This window comes from Balaenoptera acutorostrata, chromosome 13, assembly GCF_949987535.1.
Source record: "Balaenoptera acutorostrata chromosome 13, mBalAcu1.1, whole genome shotgun sequence".
Lineage (NCBI taxonomy): Eukaryota > Metazoa > Chordata > Mammalia > Artiodactyla > Balaenopteridae > Balaenoptera > Balaenoptera acutorostrata.
Window position 1 is genome coordinate 92,975,301 of NC_080076.1, and position 20,379 is coordinate 92,995,679.

The 20,379-nt window shown below is 55.7% G+C and overlaps 1 protein-coding gene across 1 annotated transcript in view; it reads right to left on the reverse strand.

Annotated features, from left to right (window-relative positions):
* The window catches only part of GALNT9 (polypeptide N-acetylgalactosaminyltransferase 9), a 93,340-nt gene that overhangs the window by 61,037 nt on the left and 11,924 nt on the right, over positions 1-20,379 (reverse strand). Inside the window, exon 2 of the mRNA XM_007181324.2 lies at positions 8,301-8,481. Within this exon, the coding sequence (XP_007181386.1) occupies positions 8,301-8,481 (181 nt within the window). The remainder of the gene's footprint in view (positions 1-8,300; positions 8,482-20,379) is intronic.

A 20,379-nucleotide genomic window follows, 5' to 3' on the forward strand; every position in this document is an offset into this window, starting at 1 on the left:
CTGACGGGCACAGAGACAGAGCAGCCCCATGGAAAGCCGGCACAAGAGAGGCTGCTTGGGAAGGTGGGGAGGAGGACACCTGAGCAACGAGAAACGCCAGAGCCTCCTGCTTTGGGGTCTTGTCTTTCGCAGCCTGAGTCCACCCATCCGTCCCAGCAGCTGGCTGCAAGACCTCCCAGAAACAATATGTACGTGCACACACCCAGACGTGCGTACACTACACACGTGTACAAGCACACTTGCACACAAGTAAAACACTATGCAAATACACATGCATACAACTGCACACACACGACATAGATGTACACACGCGTGTTACACACGCCCATGATGCATTCACACGCGTGCACTCACAGGGCACCTTACACACAGCCACGCTCCGTGGAGACATTAAGGGCTCATATTTATTGGAGGAGCCTGTGCGCGGAGCTAAGGGTGCGTACAGGTCTCGGGCTCACTCTTCCACACCCAGGTCCTCGCTCACAGCTGCGGGCGACCCACACGCGCCTTTGGAGAGACCCTTGGGCTGAGATGCGTGAGAATCACCGCACCACGTGTTCAAGGAGACATGAGCGCACACGCCACCCTCAGAGCTCAGAGCAAAAGCCAGTCAGAAACAGAACACTGGACCGTGCACAGAAAGACCCCTCACACACCCCCCTCACAGGAGCCCGGTGGGACAGTAACACGTGGGGTCGTGCGCTCATGGGCACGGTTGCCATCTGGCTGCCTGGAGGCCTGCCCGCGCCCAGGAGAGCGAATGGACTGCAAGGGTGGCCAGACCACCCATCCCTGGGTGCAGCGTTGCAGAGGACCCCTGGGCCCACCTGGAGTGTCTCTGCCTGGGCAGTGAGGTCCACTGGGGCCCAAGTGTGCGACCTTCAGGGCCTGTGACCTCCAGCCCCTCCAGGCACTCCCTAGGGCAGTCCCTGAGGCCGCTGGGCCAGAGGCCGACGACCCGTCACATGCCAGGGTCCAGCTCAGCGCAGCTGTCTTCTGTTGCCCCAGCAGTCCCAGCAGGGCCCTGGGGGTCATCAGTGAGCCCGTAGGGTGCACAGCGGAAGGGAAGGGAGAGGCGGGACCCCGGCATTTGTCTGTCCGGCCCCCGACGGGATCTGGGGCAGCCCCACATTGAGTGGACCCTCAACGGGGCCCGTGAGTGGAATCCCCCATCCCAGCCGATCCCCCGCTGAGACAGAGCCACGGGGCAGGTGGCCTCCCATTTTCCTGTCTGGCTTTGTTAGCCTCCAACCCTGCTTCAGGGGGACCAGCTGGTTGTAAAGAAGAGCCCGGCCCGCAGGAGGGTGAGCGGGTGGGGTCTGTTCCCCTCGGCGAGCATCCCACGCCGAGGGGCAGGCTCGGCTGAGGGGCCCCCGCCCTCCCCAAGCATCTCCTTCCCTGAGCTCCTGGGGCTGCTGGGAAGGGAAGGGCGTCTACCGGCTGCAGCAGGAGGAAAGGAACCAGCACGTTTCCCGGACAGCACCGTGCTTTCCGTCCCGTTCTCTGGGACCCTTGCCTCCACTTGCAGACCCTCAATGCCAGTGGCATCGGAGCCCCCATGTGGAGCCGGATTGGCACGTGGCACGCGGCGCCTCCTTCCGGTGCCTCGCGATCACCATCCGCTAAATCCGCACTCATTACGCTTGACCTCCAAGCCATGCGCAGCAGAGACGATTCATACGCGCTCAGACTTCTCCAACGCCTATGGCGGGGGGGCAGCACCGCGCGGGAATGCAGGACGGGACCTCGGACAAGGCCGTTCACTTTTATGATGCCGTTTAATTTGGGTTTGCCAGTCTTCCTTCCGCCATCCCGTGGGCCAGTCTTAATAATCAAGATCTTTGTTATGTGCTTTGTGGCATAATTAAAGCCACCGCTTAATCAGAAAAGCTATCTACCTCCAGACAAAGGGAAATCTATAATGTATCTAATGGAGAAAGGTAGGAGAACTTTGGTTTGAGAGTGGCTGGAGTTGCCAGTTGAGGTGGGAACACATGTCCACACGCTTGTGCCTGCACACACACGCACACGCTCCTACACCCGCGTGTGTTTCTGATGACCACACCTGCCAGATTGGGGGGATGGGCTCCGGGGGCTAAAGGCTGTTCAGGAAACCAAACTCTGAAAGCTTCAAATGGGCATAGACGGCGCTTGCATGTATGTATTTACTCATTTAATCCTCCACGAATATTTCCTGAGGGCCTCCTAAGCACCAGGCACGGCCGCCGATGTGTGACGGCGCGGAGCTGCTGCTATTCGCGGAGCAGAAGCCTCTCCCAGCGCCCGGGGCCTCGTGAGCCCGCATGTCGCCTGCGGCGGCGCCAGCCTCAGGCCTCCGAGTCCCGCGGGCGCCCGGGCACCCTCAGCGCGGGATCGCCGGCATCTCATTTCCTGCCGCGGCCCCTTGGAAGGCCTCAGCTGGCAGCGCCGGGTCAGGGACTGTGGGGCGGGCTGTCGGGTGGGGGTGCTGAGGCGGCCCGCGGGAGCTGGGGCAGCCGCACTGGCTGGGGGGGTCTCCGAGCGCCGGCTCTCAGGGCCCGGCCGTGTGGACGCCCTGTGGGAGCACGCAGGGGGCTTCCTCACAGCGTGGCGGCCCCTGGTCCAGGGCCCCTGCCGGGCTGGCGGGGAGCCCTAAAGCTCCACAGCTCACCTCCGCCCTCCTCGATGGGATGACCAGCCTCAAAAGCCCACCTGATTGCAAGGGGACGGACACTGTCTCCACCTCTCGAGGGGGGCGGGGCAAGGTTCCAGACGAGGGGTCTGCATCCACCTTTGGACGATACGATCTGTCACACCGGGTGACGTGAGGAAGGTAAGACTCTGGGGGAAAGCACGCCACACAACAGGGTTCAGCCAAATCCAGGCTGCCTCCTGGATTTGCAAATAAAGTTTTTTGGGGCCAAAGCCATGCCCGTTCATGTAGCTATTGGCTGGGATGGGGCTGCTCTCACGTGGCCCCAAAGCCTGAAACGTGTGCTCTCTGGCTCATGACGTAATGAGAAACACGCACTGGTCCCTGCGCCCGCTTCTCAGACACAGAGCCGCACCCTTGGAACCCCCAGGGCGATGGGCTAGGTCGGAGTGCTGTGGGAGTCCCTGGGAGTCCCTGAAAGTGAAGCTAAAAATGGATCATGCCGACGTGATGAAGCCTCCGTAAAAGCCTCTAAAGCACGGGATTTGGAGAGTTTCTGGGGTCCCAAACACACCCAGTGCCAGGAGGGTGGGGTACCCCAGCTCCTCGGGGACAGACGCCCCTGTGCTCAGGGCCCTCCCAGGCCTCCCGCCGTGCAGCTCGTTGTCTGGCTGTTCCCCCGTGTCCTTCATCACGTCTTCATTCTGTAACAGGCCAGTAAACACAAGTGTTTCCCTAAGTTCGTGAGCAGTCCTAGCAAGTGTCTGAGGCCGAGCGGGGGTCAGAAGTGCCGAGGCAGCCTGGATCTGAGGTTGGCATCTGAGCCCTGCACCTGCGGGATCTGATGCCGACTCCAGGCAGATAGTGCCAGAACTGAATCGAAGTGCAGGACACCCAGCTGGTGTCAGAGAATTGGTTGGTGTGGGAAAGCCCCACACATCTGGTGTCACAAGTGTTGTGAGTGTGGCAGTCTTGTGAGAGTAAAGAAAAACAGTGAGGTTTTTACACATGGCCTTTTTCAGGAAAAGTTTTCTGACACCGCCCACTGCAGAACATCAGGCACAAGGATATTGTATTTTACTGAGCAGCTTTTTCACCCACTGCTGCACTCCCTGGGTGCCTCAACATCCCTCGTGGGGTTCCTAGATTCTGCCCACATCCCACTTGAGGATGTCACCAATTTCCTTCCAGGATCCTGACTGACCCAAGGGCCGACTTGAAGGCAGGCAGAGCTGATGGCTAACAGCAGCATCCCCTAGATCAAGCTGTGCCTGAAAGCCTACCCTTCAGGGCCTGAGCCAATAAATTCCCTTTTTTTGCTTAAGCCGTTTCAAACTGGGTTTTAAGTCTTACCAACCCAGCCCCCAGAATGGTAGGCAATAAGGGGAATTCCTGTTGGAGGGCTAAGGTTCGGGGAAGATCTCATTTCCAAATATAGAAGACGGGATGCCTGGTCATGCTCATGAGAAGACCCCAGTTCCTCGTCAGAAAGGCCCCTGGGGGACTGGAGCCTGTGTTTTAAGCGAGGCTCTCATGAGGGCTGTCACTGCTTTGAATAATCCCCGTGATGCAGTCCCCTGAGCGCAGAGGGAAGCTGTGGGTTGAGTGACAGCGGCAACAAGCTCCAGAGAGGCCCCGGGCAGAGCCTGCGGGACAGGAGGGGACTGGGGGGAGGGGCGTGGGGGCGGGGCGTGGGAAAAGGCCCCTTTCCACTTCTGATTCATCAGCCATATCGCCCATGGGGGTAGGAGGGGGGGTCTGCACATATGCCTGGTGCCAAAGCCTCCTCGTTTCTTTTTTGGGAAGAAATGGGATATAAACAAGCAGGTAAGTAACTAAATAAAATCCACATTCTCTCATTCAGGGAGGCAGAGAGCTCTGCCCCTTCAAATCAGAGTTTCTGTAAAGCAGGTTTCTATCAATTAAGGCAGATTGTAAAGGTCAGCTCTTTCCAAGTTCGCCCAGATGTCTTCTTTTGTGACGTGAGAGTGACAACTGGGGTTGATCACTCTGTCAGTTTTTATTTCGGCAGGCTGAGGTTTCTTATGGAGGATCTGAATCCTCAAAGCGAAAGCCAGAATCGCTCCTGCTGCTAGAGCAAATCGCAGGCCCAGCAAGACATGGGAGGAGAGGGCTCCCAAGGACAGGCGAGCGTGCGGTGACACACCATACGCATCGGGTGGAGCCCTTTCGGCTTAAAAAGCAGAAAATCCAGTGCAAATTCGCTTAAGCAAAAAATGTAAAATATATATGTGTATGTGTGTATACTAATTTACTGCAGAGTCTAGAGGACTTATTTTTTAAATTTATTTGTAATTTGTTGCAAGTGGCTTCAGGGACAGCTGGATCCAGGTGCTCATAGCACTGGAACCCAGTTCCTCCCCATCTCCCAGCTCTGCCATGCCCTGCAGCTGGATTTTTTCCTTCGGTTTCACAAGTGCGCCCTGGGAGCTCAAGCTCTCCCCTCATGATGATAAGATAGTGCAGATCCCCAGGCTCCTAAACTTGCAGTTTTACTTTTGGGGAAAATCCTGATTTCCCCCCACCCATGGCCTCAGGTAATTCCAAGGCTCATGTTGGACTGGCCTAGACCATGTGATCTCCTTGAGCCAATCACTGTGGCTGGTGGACTGTGAGCTCTGATTGGCTTAGCCCTGGTCATGTGACCCACCCTGCAGCAGGGGTGGGAAGTTTCCATGGGTCCCCACATGGAAACAGGGAACTACTGCCCCAAAGAAAGAGAACTGGATTTTGAGGAGGCGAATGACAAGCGTCTGCTTGTCACAGACGCACATCTGTTCTCTAAGCGCCACTGCTCTGCTGCTGGGAAATGCGGCAGGACCGTTAGGAGACCCCTGCCCTTGGCCCAGGGCTGGGGGTGGTGGGCTGGACAACGAGAGGTCTGGTGGCCTTGACCCCTGTGGGCTGGGACTGCTCTGAAAGCAGGCCCTGGGGGGATTCAGGGGGTCACAGAGAGACTTCAGCTTCGTCATAATTTGGTCATGACTGGACTCAAGCCCCATGCCCACTGGGCAAGGGGTCCAGCCATGCAGAGGCAGCGTGGAGGGGTTCTAGAGGGTTCCGCAGAACCACCAAAAGAACACGATCTCTGGGAAACAGGGCAAGAAGGGGCTTTCTTCAGTTATGACAACAAATGCTATGAGGTGAAGGAGGAGATGCAGCAGAACGCCCCCGCACTGCCTCCGACCCAAGTCCAGGGGCTGCACCCCCGGAGTCACAGGGACGGGGTGCTGCGACCCGACGTGCCGCGTGGCTCAGGAAGGTGGAGCACGGCGCCACTTCCGTACCAAGTCGGCTGAGGTGTCCCCACTAGTACCACGTGCGCAGGACGGGCTCAAGGCAGCAGGTCTGGCTTGTCCACGCCCTGCACCTCCTGGGAGGTGACCTCTGGGCCCTTGGAACATCCTGCCTGAGGAGAGCGTCACCTTCACCTGGAGGCCTGGGGCCTTGCCAGGTAGTCTTTGCTACAATGGGATTCATGTGGGGTCTCGGCTTGACCTCTGCAGGGGCTGGAGACTGAGGTCAGCCAGTAAAAACCCAGACACCGAGGCTCAAGGGGAAAAAAAAAAAAAAAGGCTCGAGGGAGCCCCCGGCGGGCAATATGTCATAGCGTGCTCACACCTCGCTGCTGGGGCAATCAGGCACCGTCCCTGTGAGCCCCACCGTGAGGGCCAGCTGGAAACTCCGGCCTGGTGTCCTTTGGCGATAACAAGCTGCACCACGTGTGTAACAGCTTTGCTGAGCCTTATGAGCCCCTTTAGTGAGTTATTGAACTTGAGGTTGGCCTTGGGGGTCCTCCGAACCGCACCAGGGCTGCCCAGGCACTCAGAGCTAAACTCCAGCAGCTGTGCTGACCCTGCTGGTGGGCAGCTTAGTTCATCCTCCAAAAGTCAGGACACAAGGGGGGCTTTCAGCAAGCGACTCACACTCAAACACACACGCACACGCGTGCACACACACTCCCACACACCCTCAGAGCACCTGACTCATTCAGGTCCGTGTCCGTGACTGCCGTCACATCTCGGCACCACCTGCGTTATTATTTACTTTGTACGTTTCTCCAAATTGGCCTTTTAAAATTCAAAACGGCACCTTTATTTCATCGCTGCAAATGGAAAGCAGCCCTACTTATGCTAAATCAATGGTAACCGTGAAGATAAATGCGGTGAAGATAAAATAGCACCGTCACGAGCAGCGCGTGGTCAAGGAAGGGGAAGCCGCCTGCTCCAGGCTCTCCGGCTGTAACGCGACAGAGCGGGGTTTCTCAGGAATGCAGTCACAGAGGGCCTAACCTCCCACTATGCAGCTCCGGCCCGCCAGTTCCCACCGCGCATCCCGGCTGTGGCTAGAACACGGAACGTGGGCAGACGTGCGGGTCCCCGCGCCCCAGGCCCCAGCACTCCCTGGGGCGGCCACGCGCTCACTGCCAGCCCTGCCCCAGCGCCCTAGAAACTCATTTCTGGGCCTCTCAGCTCACTCCTTGCACAGCAAGCCCTCAAGCTTGGAGGAACAGGGAGTCTGTGAGAACCGCTCCCTGGTCCTCCCTGGGCTGGGGTAGCCCCGAGGCCGGCTCCGTAGCCCCCTGTGTCCCCAGTGGAGCTGATCCGCTGCCGACCACCTGTACCCGCACGATGATGCACCGTCTCATACTCCGGGCCCTTGCCTGTCAGCCTTCCCACCCCCTCCCAGGGCTTCTGGGACCACTTCCCAAACCAGAGTCCTGTCTCAGAAGCCACAACTGGAAGAGGGGCAAACCAAGACAGGAGCTGAAGTAGACACTCCCCCGCACCCGCCATCCACCTTTCCTTGAAGGCTTCTCCACGGACTCAGGAGTCAGAGCGGCAACTCGGACCACACGGCTGCCCAGCCCAGCCCAGCCCAGAGCTGCAGCCCCTGCCAGGAAGAAGGTGCTGCTGGAAAGTGCTTTCCTGTTCAAGGTTGCCAGCGGCAGGCTGAGTTCCTGTGGCCAGGGCCACAGAAAGGAGCCTGGCTTCATGTCCAGGGTGCAGGCGCCCTGCTTGGCTGAAGTTATTAAAGCAATGAGGGCCACTCAACATGGAGTTTTGTTCCAGTCTCGCCTCTGCTTTACCACAGGATGCAATGATCTGAGACCAGGAGTCCTGAGCGACCAGAAGGCAAGGCACAGCCATAGAGGGGTCTGACTTTTCTGACTAATCAGCTGCTGTGGCTTTGGGAGTTGGGGGGACAGGGGTTTACAGGCAAGTGACAGAAACGGAACACGGCGATGCTCATTTCAAGCAGGACCTCCACCCACCATCGCGGCCCCTGCACCAAAAGCGGGAGGACAAACGCACTTGGCAGAGACTATGCTTCAAGCTGTGTCACTTGTCACTCGTGTCATTTGTATAAGTGGCGGCACCTGGAGCATCGGCGATGGCACGGCCCAGCTTCCTGGGCAGCGCCGTCCCTGAGCAGCCTCAGTCCTGTACTGGGCACCTGCAGAGGATGGCCATGGCCGAGAGCAGAGAAACCGGAGAAGAGAAGACGGATGCGGAGGGCCCCACCTGCCAGGGCCCCCCACACTCCGCTCTGCCTGTCCAGCAGATCCTGTGAACATCTGGGTGCCAGGAGCCCAGGCCTGCGGGGGGCTGCCTAGAGGTGTCTGTGGGAGGGGCCGCGTACTCACTTTTTGGGCCTGTAGTCAGGGATGGTCCTGTCCAGGGAGATGCGGTCGCTGAGCTGCGCGTTGTACCCGTATTCCTCGAACTTGCCCTCTGTCTCCTGGCTGTTGTCACGCAGTGTGGCCGCCATGCCGCCCTGGCCCAGGCCGCCCGGCCCCTCCACCAGACCGATGGGCTTGGCGAGCCCTGGCGGAAAGGAGAAAAGAGGGGGTCAGGCTCGTCCCAAGACCTACCGTGTCCTTCCCCCACCCTTCTCCCAGCCTTGCCCTAAAAGGCCCTTTCTTTCAGGTGCAAACTCAGCAAATTCCTTACATACTGCAGGATTCCAACTCTAGGACATTGCAGGAAAGGCAAGCTATGGAGACAGTAAAAAGATCAGTGGTTGCCAGGGTTTGTGGGGAGGGATGAGTAGGCAGAGCACAGAGGATTTTTAGGGTAGTGAACCTGCTCTGCATCATTCTGTAATGGTGGATACATGTCCATGTACATTTGTCCAAACCCAGAGCAAGTACGGCACCAAGAGTGAACCCTCATGTAAATTGTGGATTTTCAGTGATTATGATGCGTCAGTGCAGGTTCGTTAATTGTAACAAATGTACCACATTAATGCAAGGTGTTAATAACAGGAGAAACTGGGTGGGGGGGGGCGAGGCTACATGGGAACTCTCTGTACTCGCCACTCGATGTTTCTATAAACCCAAAACTGTTCTAAGAAGCAAACGCTATTTTTTTAAAAATATTTGTTTATTTATTTTGGCTGCCCCGGGTCCTCATTGCCACGGGGTCTTTAGCTGTGGCATGCGAACTCTTAGTTGCGGCATGCATGAGGGATCCAGTTCCCCGACCAGGGATTGAACCCGGGCCCCCTGCATTGGGAGCAAGGAGTCTTAGCCACTGGACCACCAAGGAAGTCCCATGGGTTTTTTTTAAGTATAAAATGAAAATAAATTAACTTTAAAAATGCAAAGCAGCTGCCCCACTTGCTCACCAATCCTTGATATTGTTGGTCTTTATAATTTAAACTAATTGTACATCCACACAGTGGAATGCTACTTTGGGATAAAAACAAAGGAACTACCAAATATGCAACGATCTGGATGAGTCTCAAAGCATTAGGTTGAGCAAGCAGCCTCCAAAGACACCGAGGAAAACGTATGTGCGACTCTATTTACAAAATTGGAAGAACAGAGGAAGCTACTCTATGGTGACAGCAGCGAGAGCAGGGACCACCGGGGGGGGGGGGGGGGGAAGGTGGCATTGGCTGCAAAGGAGCCCTCCCGGGATGACCAGGGTGTGTATGCATGTGTGGGTGCCTGAAAAGGCCAGGCCAGGCCAAGGGAGTGTTTTCTGGAATGTTCTATTTGGTCAGTTGTGCCAGGAGAGGAGACATCATCCCCCTGATGCCAGGGACCAGAACAGTGCCAATCAAGCAAGGACAACACCCCTTGCTCTCTCTGGGATGGATGATTCTGGGGCATCTTGGCTTGGGGAGTGAGGTCCACGGAGCAGAAGTTTAAGCCAGAAAGAGTTGGGATAAATTCCCATCCCGGAGATGCATTTATTAGCTTCCACAGAGAAGTCTCTGGTCCTAGCTCAGGCCACTAGAAGTATAAACTCGGGGAAATATCTAACACTGATGTCACACGCTGCCCCACACTGGGTACCAGGATCTTTTGTGGCACCCACTCCCTCCTTAGCTTTTTAAATTAGTTAAACAAGGAGGCCACTTGGCTGAGGGGGTCTAATGCATGGCCTCTATGTAAGCAAACCCAAACCTAAGCCTGTGAATGCCTCAAGGTTACGAAATGGAAACCCAACCACACACAGCCAATCACACACGGCGAATCACAGCCAATCACACACAGCCAATCACAGGCACCCACACACAGCCAATCACACAGAGCTAACCACACACAGCCAATCTCAGCCAATCACAGCCAACCACAGACAACCACACACAGCCAATCTCAGCCAATCACACACAGCCAATCACAGCCAACCACTCACCGCTGGGCTTTAAGCCATACCAGTTAATGATCACTTTTGCTTTGCTTCAGCGTTTAATCTATACTTTCTCCAGCTGCTATGGGTGGGGCGCTCCTAACCACTTCCAGTTCTAGGTTGCCCCATTCCAATCAATTTTTGTCCAAATATAATCCTTATTGTTTGTTTTTTGGCTGGCAGCGCGCATGCGGGATCCCAATCAGGGACCAAACCCACACCCCCTGCAGTGGAAGCCTGGAGCCCTAACCTCTGGACCACCAGGGAATTCCCATGTCCAATATAATCTTAAGATTTGTAATATGCCTCAGTTTGTCTTTTAGCGGTTCCCAGCGAGGGCAGGGGTGGGGAGCTGACCTCCATCCTCCACACAGCCAGGGGCTCCTCTGATCACCAGAGCCAAGGCCGCAGGCTCCAGGGACCCCCCCAGTTCCCAGACCAGGGATCGAACCCGCGCCCCTGCATTGGGAGCACAGAGTCTTAATCACTGGACCCCCAGGGAAGTCCCGGGAATACTCCAGAGGGCATGGGGTGCCCAGGGTGGGACCGCCTGCAGCAGCCAGGCCCTGGCAGTGTGGCTGAGGCCATCACACCCGCTTACAAAAGTTAAATGTGCACATGTTGAAAAATTCAAACCATCCAGAAAGCTATAAAATGAAGAGCTAACGTTTCCTGTGCTCTCTCCCTCTCTCCAAAGGAAACGATTTTTTCTGGTTTTAGGCCTTCTCATTTTGTCCACTGTGGACACGCAGAGTAATTTTATGGGTCTAGTTCTTGCTTTGTCAGCCAGAGACTATTTCCCTTGACTTTCTGGCATGAAAGATGAGGATTTAGTCCATTTCCCCTACTGCCTACATCCCGCTCCTACCTCCCTTGATTTTTCTTAGCTATGTTATTATTTTTAGTTGTTCTGGTGGTTACTTTTGTGACCTTAAAAGGAACACTTAAGGCTCTATTTCTGGAAGTATCAACTTTAGCTGCTGTCTATGGACTCCTTACCAGGTTACAGGAGAAATTCACATACTCCTGGGGTTGCTGTTCAATGGGTATGAAGTTTCGGTTATATATATTTGTTTCAGGGATACACACACACACACACACACACACACACATCTCTGAATAAACTTGGAGGTCTGCTGTACAACACTGTGCCTAGCTAACAATACTGTATTGTGCACTTAAAACTGTGTTAAGAGGGCAGATCTCATGTTCAGTGTTCTTACCACAATAAAAATAAATAAATACATAAAATGTTGAATTGCAAAAGAAAAAGAAAAGACATTAGCATACTTCCTTTGCGTCTCCCGCTTAGCTATGCCATCCCTTTTATGGTGTCAAAGATCATTTGTAACATCTACATTTTGCTCTGTAACTGCGATTGGGCTTTCCACAGATTTGTCCGTGGGTTGATTCCAAAACGAGAGAGGAGTCCACATTTGCCACACTGTGATTATGTAAATATTATGCACTGTGGAGACAAGCAATGAGGGACCATGCGGACCGAAGTGGAATTCTATCACTAACTGAACCCGTGCACTTAGTGAAGAATTTCCAAATGTCAAGGCAGTATTGATTGCTTTTGTGATGCTCTGTTAATTTCCGCAAATTATGCATATTTTGGTTTGCTTTAGGTTTGCATCTTGACTTTCTGTACAGCTTTTTAAGATGAACGTATAAGAATGATAACAGTACCATTCAGCTAGCATGTGTCCTTTAGATACCAGCACGTTTATTCCCCACAACACCCCTGTGAGGTAGGGCTATAATTCACCCCATTTTGCAGATGAGTTAACTGAGGCACAGAGAGGTCCAGTGACCTGCTCAAGGTCACATAGCTTGCAAGCATCAGAACCTGCATCTGTACGCAGGCAATGTGGCATCAAGGGAAGGCGCTTCACTGTCGTGTGCTGCTGACTCCCAGGAGCTTCCGAATCACCTGCCTTGTGAGATAGGGTCCAGTTTCCTCTTGCAGACACTCCTCACGGCAGAGCTGGGACTAGAGTGAGGTGCCTGGGGTGCAAGATTCAAGGAGACGCCCGCCTTCAGGGTCCCCGTCTCTCAAAGTCCTCCACGACTTTGCTCCTTGAATCAGCCATTTGCCAGGTGCCACGTCCGCAAATGACCACAAAAGCACCGCTGCGGACGTGCTGGTGGGACCAGCTGGACACTAGTCATCGTTGGAACCAAAGCCCCAGGAGCCTTGTCCGTGTTCTTCATTGCTGATGTCCCAGCAGCCACAGAGCCCGGAGGGACGTGAGCTGGGAGAGTGGATGGAGAATGAATGACTGAGCCCAATGGACAGAGAGGGTGGGCAGGGAGCCAGCACGCCAACCCCAAGGGGCTGCACCCCTGAGACCCTCTCCTGCTGGGCCCTGGAGGGGGGGGCTCCGCGGAGGAACAGCTGCCCTTAGATGGCGGTTCTCAAACGTGGGCAGCGAGCCCTGGAGGACACAGACTGCAGGGGCCCATCTGGAGCATCTGATTCCGCAGGTCCGGGGTGGGCCGGAGAACTGGCATCTCTGAGAAGCCCCCAGGGCATGCTGGTGCTGCCGGCTGGGGACCCCACTCGGAGGACCTCTGCCGTGGAACAGGCGCTCACCGCCTTTCACCCCGCCACGGGTACAAGACGCACTGCAGACGGGAACGTGGTGCACACCCTGCCTTTGGGCTCCAGCGGAACTGGCGGCAAGGGGAGACTCCTGGGTCGGCGCCTTCCGGGCCTCACCCTGGGCCCTCTTGGCCCTGCGGTGATGGCCGACCCAGGGGAGGCTGCAGCGGCTCTCAGAGGCTGGCCGCCCGGAGCACCCCTGCGGGGAGGCGAGGGGTCAGAGCTGCCCGCCGCGGGTCTCTGATAGTCCCCTTCGTAGTCTCCGGAGCAGTAAAGATCTGTAACCGCTCCCCTGATTGAGAACCCACGGATCTCATCTCACTTTTAAGGAAAGTCGCGCACATCGGTGCTTCCCCGCAGGGTTCCCGGAGCTCTCATCCCCCCTCTTTTCTCGTATCCCAGCGTTGACTCACATCTTTTCTCCCAAAGAATTCCTTCTAAAGAGGCGGGATTGATTGATCCCCCCGGGAAATGAGGGCAAACGGAGAGAGAAGAAAATTGTCAAGATTAAAGATGGCTCGGGCGTTACTGCAGGGTCTGAGGCCCGCTGAACCGATGGCCAGGAAGGGCCTGCCGAGGCCTGCTGGAGACACGCCTGCGCTGGGCTTTTGTCCTCACATCTCTCAGCTCCTGGCTTCACCAAGCAGCCCGCAGGGGGTGGGGGCGGGGTGGGACCTGGGGCGGGGCTGGGGCCGGGGGTGGGGCCAGGGGAGGGCCGGAGGTGGGGCCAGGGGTGGGGCGGGGCGGGGGTGGGGCTGGGGGGGTGGCGGTGGGTGTGTGGGGAGGCAGCAAAGTGCCCTCATTCCTGCGCTGCCTCTGGGGGCTCCTGCTCCAATTAGCCAGCCTCAGTGCGAGGGCCCTTGAAAAAGCAAGAAACCAGATTCTCCGGACGGTTCTGGGTTGAACTGTGGCCCCCAGAGATACGCCCAAGTCCTGACGCTTGGGACTCGTGGGTGCAAACTTATTTGGATATAGGCCTTTGCAGATGTAGTCAGTTACAATGAGGGCATCCTGAATTGTGGTGGGTTCTAACCCAATGACTTGAGACCCTTAAAAGAAGGAATTTTGGACACAGACACACACAGAGGAGATGGCCATGAGACCGCAGAGGCGGAGTTGGGAGTGGTGTGGCCACGAGCGCAGGACACCCGGGGCCACCAGGAGCTGGAAGAGGCAGGAAGGATCCTCCCCTGGAGCCTCCAGAGGGAGCGTGGGCCCTGCACACACCTTGGCTGCAGATTTCTGGCCTCCAGAACCGTGAGGGAACGAATGTCTCCTGTTTCAGCCATCCGCTTGCGGTGCTCTGTTAGGGTGGCCCCAGGAAACGAACACACAGACCCACCACTCACACCGCCCGCTGGGACGTGACCTGCAGCCCGTGGGTCCTGAGAACTGCACGTGCCGAGGTGGAGCACCCCTCACATCCGACGGACGCTCGGGCCGTCGTCAGGCTGCCCCGCGCGGACATGGGTGCAGATTCCAGAGGCACCCGGCTTCCTTCGCAGGAGCAGAGGGGTTGTTTTTCCTGTTTGAAGCCCTCCACCTCCTCCTCCAGTGGAGGGTGCTGCAAACTTGTCATTTCATCCTTGAATAGACGTGATTTTGAGAACAATGGGAAATTTGCATTCATTAGCTTGGAAACTTCTGTTGGACAGCTGTTCTGACAAAAGAAACAAAAGCCAGCATCCTCAACGCAGTTCTGGGACTGGAGGTCAGAGCTGACGTTTGCTGCACAGGCCCGCCCGTGCCAGGCACTGCCCACACCTGCTTCCTTTACTCCCCACGGGCCCTTCTATGCCAGGTGCCTTCATCCCCCCACTTCACGGAGGAGACCACCGTGGCTCGCCATGGCCACAGAGCCAGGAGGTGGCGAGCCCAGCCTCTTAGCCATGTGCTGTAAACGTCAAAGCATCTCAGAGGAGCTTCTTAGAGGGGACTCATAAAGGTCACCAGCTTTTCACTTTGACATCAAGGACATTTTAATCACAATTACTTGTCACTGTTACTACCATCTCATGAAAGGAAGGTCCTGCACTACACCCTGGGCAGGAAGGACACGCCCTCGTGGTAGTATTTTGGTGAAATACATCTGACTTTCATTTCGCCCAGGCAGGTGGAGGGCGCTGGGGTGAGCATCAGGCCCCCACTGCAGATGAGCCACAGAAGACTCTCCCAGCACCTGCTGGCCCACGGTGCTCCTGGTTGCACACTTCCCCTCCAGGCAGGTAAGGGGCTCCCTCTGGGGGGAGGGGGGGAATGCCAGTCAAGGTTAGAGGCAGGGATGGTGCTGGGAACACCCACAGCCAGCACGGCACGAGGACCGACCAGGTGACAGTGGATAACAGGTGCAGCCATGTCACAGCATCCAGACTGAATACAAGCCCTGGTCAGGAGATCTGCGGAACCCCTCTGCACACCCACAGGGGCCTCACATCTCTCTCACAAGCTGAGCTGCCAACTGGCATTCAGGAAGCTTCTCCAGCTCAGTGGGAATCCCAGATGACCCAGCCTTCCCCGCTGGCTCCCCGCTTCTGCATTGCCCTTGGGGAGGGGCTGGGGGGGGCACCAAGGGGCAATTCTGCATCCTGCTTTTGCTGCCACTTAAAGTTATTGTCAGTGTCTCCTACGCTGTTATATGTGACTCGATAATAATTATAATTAATAATCACCTTTTAAACCACCACGATATTTAAACATTTACTCAACAGTTCCTATGTGCTTATACATTTACTTATTTATTTATTTTATGCATTTAGGTTTGTTTCTTTATTTCAGATATTGAACTACTGGGTCAAGGATAAAATGTTTTTGTGGATCTTGGTGCCAAATTACTTTCCAGAAAGTTTAGATTTGTTTCATATTGTTGCCAGCAATATATGTTCTTACTTTTCTAATTAGAAAGTGCATTTCTTCTGATTGAAAAGATCATAAATACTTATTGCAGAAAATTCTGAAACCACACACACACACACGCCCACAGGACTACCCAGGGTCTCACTCCACAGGGAAAACCAATATCGGTATTTCAGTACTCTATATTATTTTTATAAGATTGTATATAATAGTTTCAACTAAGTTTAATAAATACACATGATGTATATACGAGTCTGCATTCTGCTCTTATCACTACATCCTAAGCATTTTCTTATGTCACAAAAAGTCTGCGTAAGCATAACTTTTTATGACTGCACACATAAAATCTCATCTTGTGGCTGTACCATTTATTCCTTCACCCATTCATCAAAACTATACGAAGCATCTCAAATGCCAAGAGCCGTGCCAGGTGCTGTGCGTAGGGACCCGGGGGAACAGGCACAATGCCTGCCCTCAAGGGGCTGACTTTCCGGGCAGGAGACAGTCACACAAACAGGCAATCGTGGGCCAGTGTGCTGAGGTCAGCCACGCTCATGGGAAGACACAGGGCAGCTGACCCCACAGCCTGGGGTTGGGGGTTCAGATACGGCCTCCTGGAGCCTCCAGGGAGCTTTCTGAGCCTGCAGGAAATGGGCCCACAGAAGGGGCAGGAAGACTAACCATCGGGTGGAGGGGGCTTGGAGGGGCCTGTGCTGAGTCTGATGGTCTGGCGGTGGTGTCCAGGTGGGAGAGGATGAGGGCTCCCTGCGGGCAAGATGGCCTGTGGACACGGATGACCCAGTACCTTCCCTCCCTCTCTCTCCCTGCGACCTCAGCAGACCCTCTCTGGTTCTTTCAGGAACCGGCCCTCTCCATGGCTGTCACCCAGGTGGCCTGCCTTCTCCACCACAGGGTTCCAATGAGACACTTCATCCCCTGGACACTGGCCAACGGTGGGCATGTGCCCCAGGAAGATTAATAACCAGGAGACACAGCCCCTTCCTCTGATATCTTGAGCACCAAGAATAAGGGGTTTGAGGGCCATCTTTGTCTACACAAAGGGAGGCTGCCCGTTCAGGTGTGCTCCATCCCAGCCCGGGTTTGTGGCCCACTCAGGTGCACTCCAGCCCAGCCCAGGTAAACAGGAGCTGAGCTGGCCAAGGCAGAACAGGGCCTGAGGCCCCAGCACAGAGGCCTGGTGGGTGGGTGGCTCTCCCAGGGGCCCAGATAGCTGGGAGCCCAGGCGGAGGGGGCAGAGGTGGGTCCCGGGTTGTAGGAAGCAAGTCGTCAAGGTCGTGTGGAAAGCAAGGCTCCGAGGGGCAGGCACAACTCAAGGCCCTTTCCAAATCCAAAGTCCCAGCATGCCCCTACGGATGGAGTGCCCATTGGGGTGCCCACTGCTTCCAGAACATTCTCTGCTCTGGTGCTCTTGCCCAGAGCCCGAGGGGACACCTCTGGTGAAACGCATTTGGCTTCAGAGGCAACAATTTGACTTTCCAGAGGTAAAGTGTCTTCCGTTTGAGAGCCTGGGTGAACCGTCTCAAATTCATCATCTCTGCGGTAACTGGCAGGGATTGTGCACTTATGTGAAAGGCCGCCGATTGCCCACAGCAATTCTACTTTTATGGAATAATCATTTGAAGTTCCTTTCCCACGACCTGAGGGAGCACACTTTTCTAATTACAGGAGATAATTTGCAAGACGCAGTGGCGAGGAGATGGCTCTATCCGAGCGCGGGCTGGAGGCCCTATTCACGCGGGGGGCAGGGGATGGACTCTGGGTTGCAAGGCAAGACAGCAGGAAGGTGCGACTGCGGGGGCGACTCAGGAGCTGAGGGGAGGAGTCTGGAGCCCGTTTCCCAGACGCTTTCTCTTGTTGTGCCCCGAGAAAAGTGACAGTGGCGTTGCATGATAAATAGGGACTGTCGTTCGGCATGTGTCATAGGGCAATAGGGAGGGGTGGGGACTGGGGTGAGTGGGTGCATGCGTCCCACCTGCAGGGACCACTGCTCTGGATCTAACAGGTCCAAAGACACCAGATCTTCTAGACTTTCGAGAGAAAGCAGCAGTACAGATTCATCTCTCTAAATATCAGCAACTCATTCATAGTTTGGAAAAAAATCGCATGAAGTTAACTAACAAATAGGGTCTCTATCTGTTAGTTAGCCAGGACGGCTGTGGTGGGCTAAGTACTGGCTCCCAAAGGTACCAGGTTCTAATCCCCAGAACCTGTGGACACGTTGCCTTAAATGGTAAACGGGACTTTGCAGGTGGGATTAAGTTAAGACCCCTGAGATGGGGAGAGATGGGTTACCCAGGAGGGCCCTAAACACCGTCACAAGTGTCTCTGAATGGAGAGGGTTGGGGGAGATTTGACAGAGACAGAGAGGGAGCCATGTGATGTGGGGGCTCGGCGGGCAGCGAAGGCAGGAAGGATCCTCCCCTGCAGCCTTCAGAGAGCGTGGCTCTGCCCACACCCCGACTGTAGCCCAGGGAAACACATTCTGGGCTCCTGACCTCCAGAACTGTGAGGGAACAAATCTGCGTGGTGTTAAGTCCCCAGCACGTGAATTGTCACAGCGGCTCCAGGAAATGAACTCGACAGACGAAGCTGCTGTAACAGCAGGGGAAGCTAAAGTCCTGGGTGGTTCCTCCCTCGCTCCTCTGCCCTGGGGCCTTGACGTCCCCAGGATGCGGCAGGGGACCAGGCAGAGCGCTTGCTGGAGACCTGCCCGCCAAGGTGGGGAGGTCCCCAGAGCTGGGGTCTTGGGATGGTCTGCTCTCACCAGCCCTTGCCAGTAGCCCTGGGCTGAGCAGCTGAAGCCCTTTCATCTGCCGTCAGCACACGTGAGCCGTGGTGCCCCAGGGATGGCGGGAGCACAGATTGTCAGACCCGGAGGTTCGGGGCGTTGGGGGGCGGAAGGCATCTGCTGAGGTGCCGCATGAGCTGGCGGAGGCAGGGCCAGGCCCGGAGTCCAGGTGCTCTGGAGATGAGCCCCAACCCGGGGATTCTCCAGCTGCCGGGCACCTCAGAACCTCAGGGCAGCCGGCTAGAGAGCAGGTGCCTGGGTTCTGAGGTGCCCGGCAGCTGGACACGCCTCAGGACCCTCGGGCGCTGACCCTCAGCTAATGCCAGACGGTCCGGACCCTGCAGAGGAGCAGCCAGCAGGAGGAACCAGCAGGGCTGGAGTGGGGATGAAGTCCCAGAGGTGCACTGTGGGGTCGTGATGTTTTCCCCACGTGGTGCTCTTGGAAATCAGCCCAAGCAGGTTTCACGTGGAAGCCTGACTCCAGCTTTTTGGAAGGATCTGGCATGCTGGCCGCATGGGCCTGCTTCTCCACAGGGCAGCGATGGGCTGCAGCCGAGAGCTCCACCGCTGACCCAGGCAGGGCCTCTGCTCTCTCGCCCTCCCTGCAGGTTTTGCCCGGTGCCCTGGAGGTCGAGAGGTTGTGCCCCTGGTTTAGATGGATGGAGAGGGGTGGTGGGTTGAATGGTGGCCCCAAAGGCGTTGTCCAGCAGGAACCTGTGAACGTGGCCTTATTTGGAAAAAGGGTCTTTGCAGATGTAACTAAGGTAAGGACTTTGGATGAGATCATCTGGATGAGGGTGGGTCTTAAATGCAACGACCTGCATCCTTATAATTTAGAGAGACACTTACAGAAGGAGAAGCCACATGATGAGGGAGAGAGAGATTGGAATGAGGTGTCTACAAGCCAAGGACTGCGGAGGATTGCCAGGGGCACGAGAAGCTGGGGAGAGGCCTGGAACAGACGCCCTCAGAGCCTCCAGGAGGGATCAGCCTGCCAACACTTTCATTTCACACTTCCGGCCTCCAGGACTGTGAAAGAAGAAATTCCTGTTGTTTAAAGCTACCCCGTTTGTGGTCATTTGTTATAGCAGCCCCAGGAAGCTCACAGGAGAGGGAAGGATGAGGGGGAGGGGGAGGGGGAGAGGGAGGGGTGGGTAGGAGGAGAAAAAGGGCCAGCTGCAGACCCTGTGGTTGCTTGGCCAGCATCTATTCTCTCCATCCTTTTTATTAGTAGAACCTCAATTTGTTTTGGAGAGAAATGCATTCAGCTATAAGGCTCGCCTCCCTGGGCTGACCTTGCAGCTAGGAGTGGCATGTGACCAAGATCTGGTCAATAAAATTTAAATGGAATTTGCTGGGTGGAATTTCTGGGAAACGTGTCTAAAAGGGGCAGAGACTCAGCTGGTATATGTGGGGTTTGTTTTTGGTTTTTGCCTTTTATCTACAGCCCTTCCCCCTTTCTCCTACCTGGAACTAGGACTCGATGTCTGGGGCTGGAGCAGCCATCGTGTGACCATGAGGAGGAATGCCACACAAGAGGAAGGGGGGGAGCTGCAGTTCAGATGGGGTTGGGCTCTTGAGGACATCTACCAGCCTCGGGATTTCATGTTCCACAAGAAAAACAAAGCACGGTGCAGTTAGGTCATGTCAGTTGGGGTTTTGTCGGGACTCTGAATTCTTCACCCAGAGAAGGGGGTTCGAGTTAGGAATAAGAGGACACTGCAACAAGAAAGGCCAAGCCGCCTTCCCCGGCCAGTGGCCTCCCACCCAAGGAGGACTTGGCTGCCCATCCTGAGCCGAGAGCCGTCCAGGG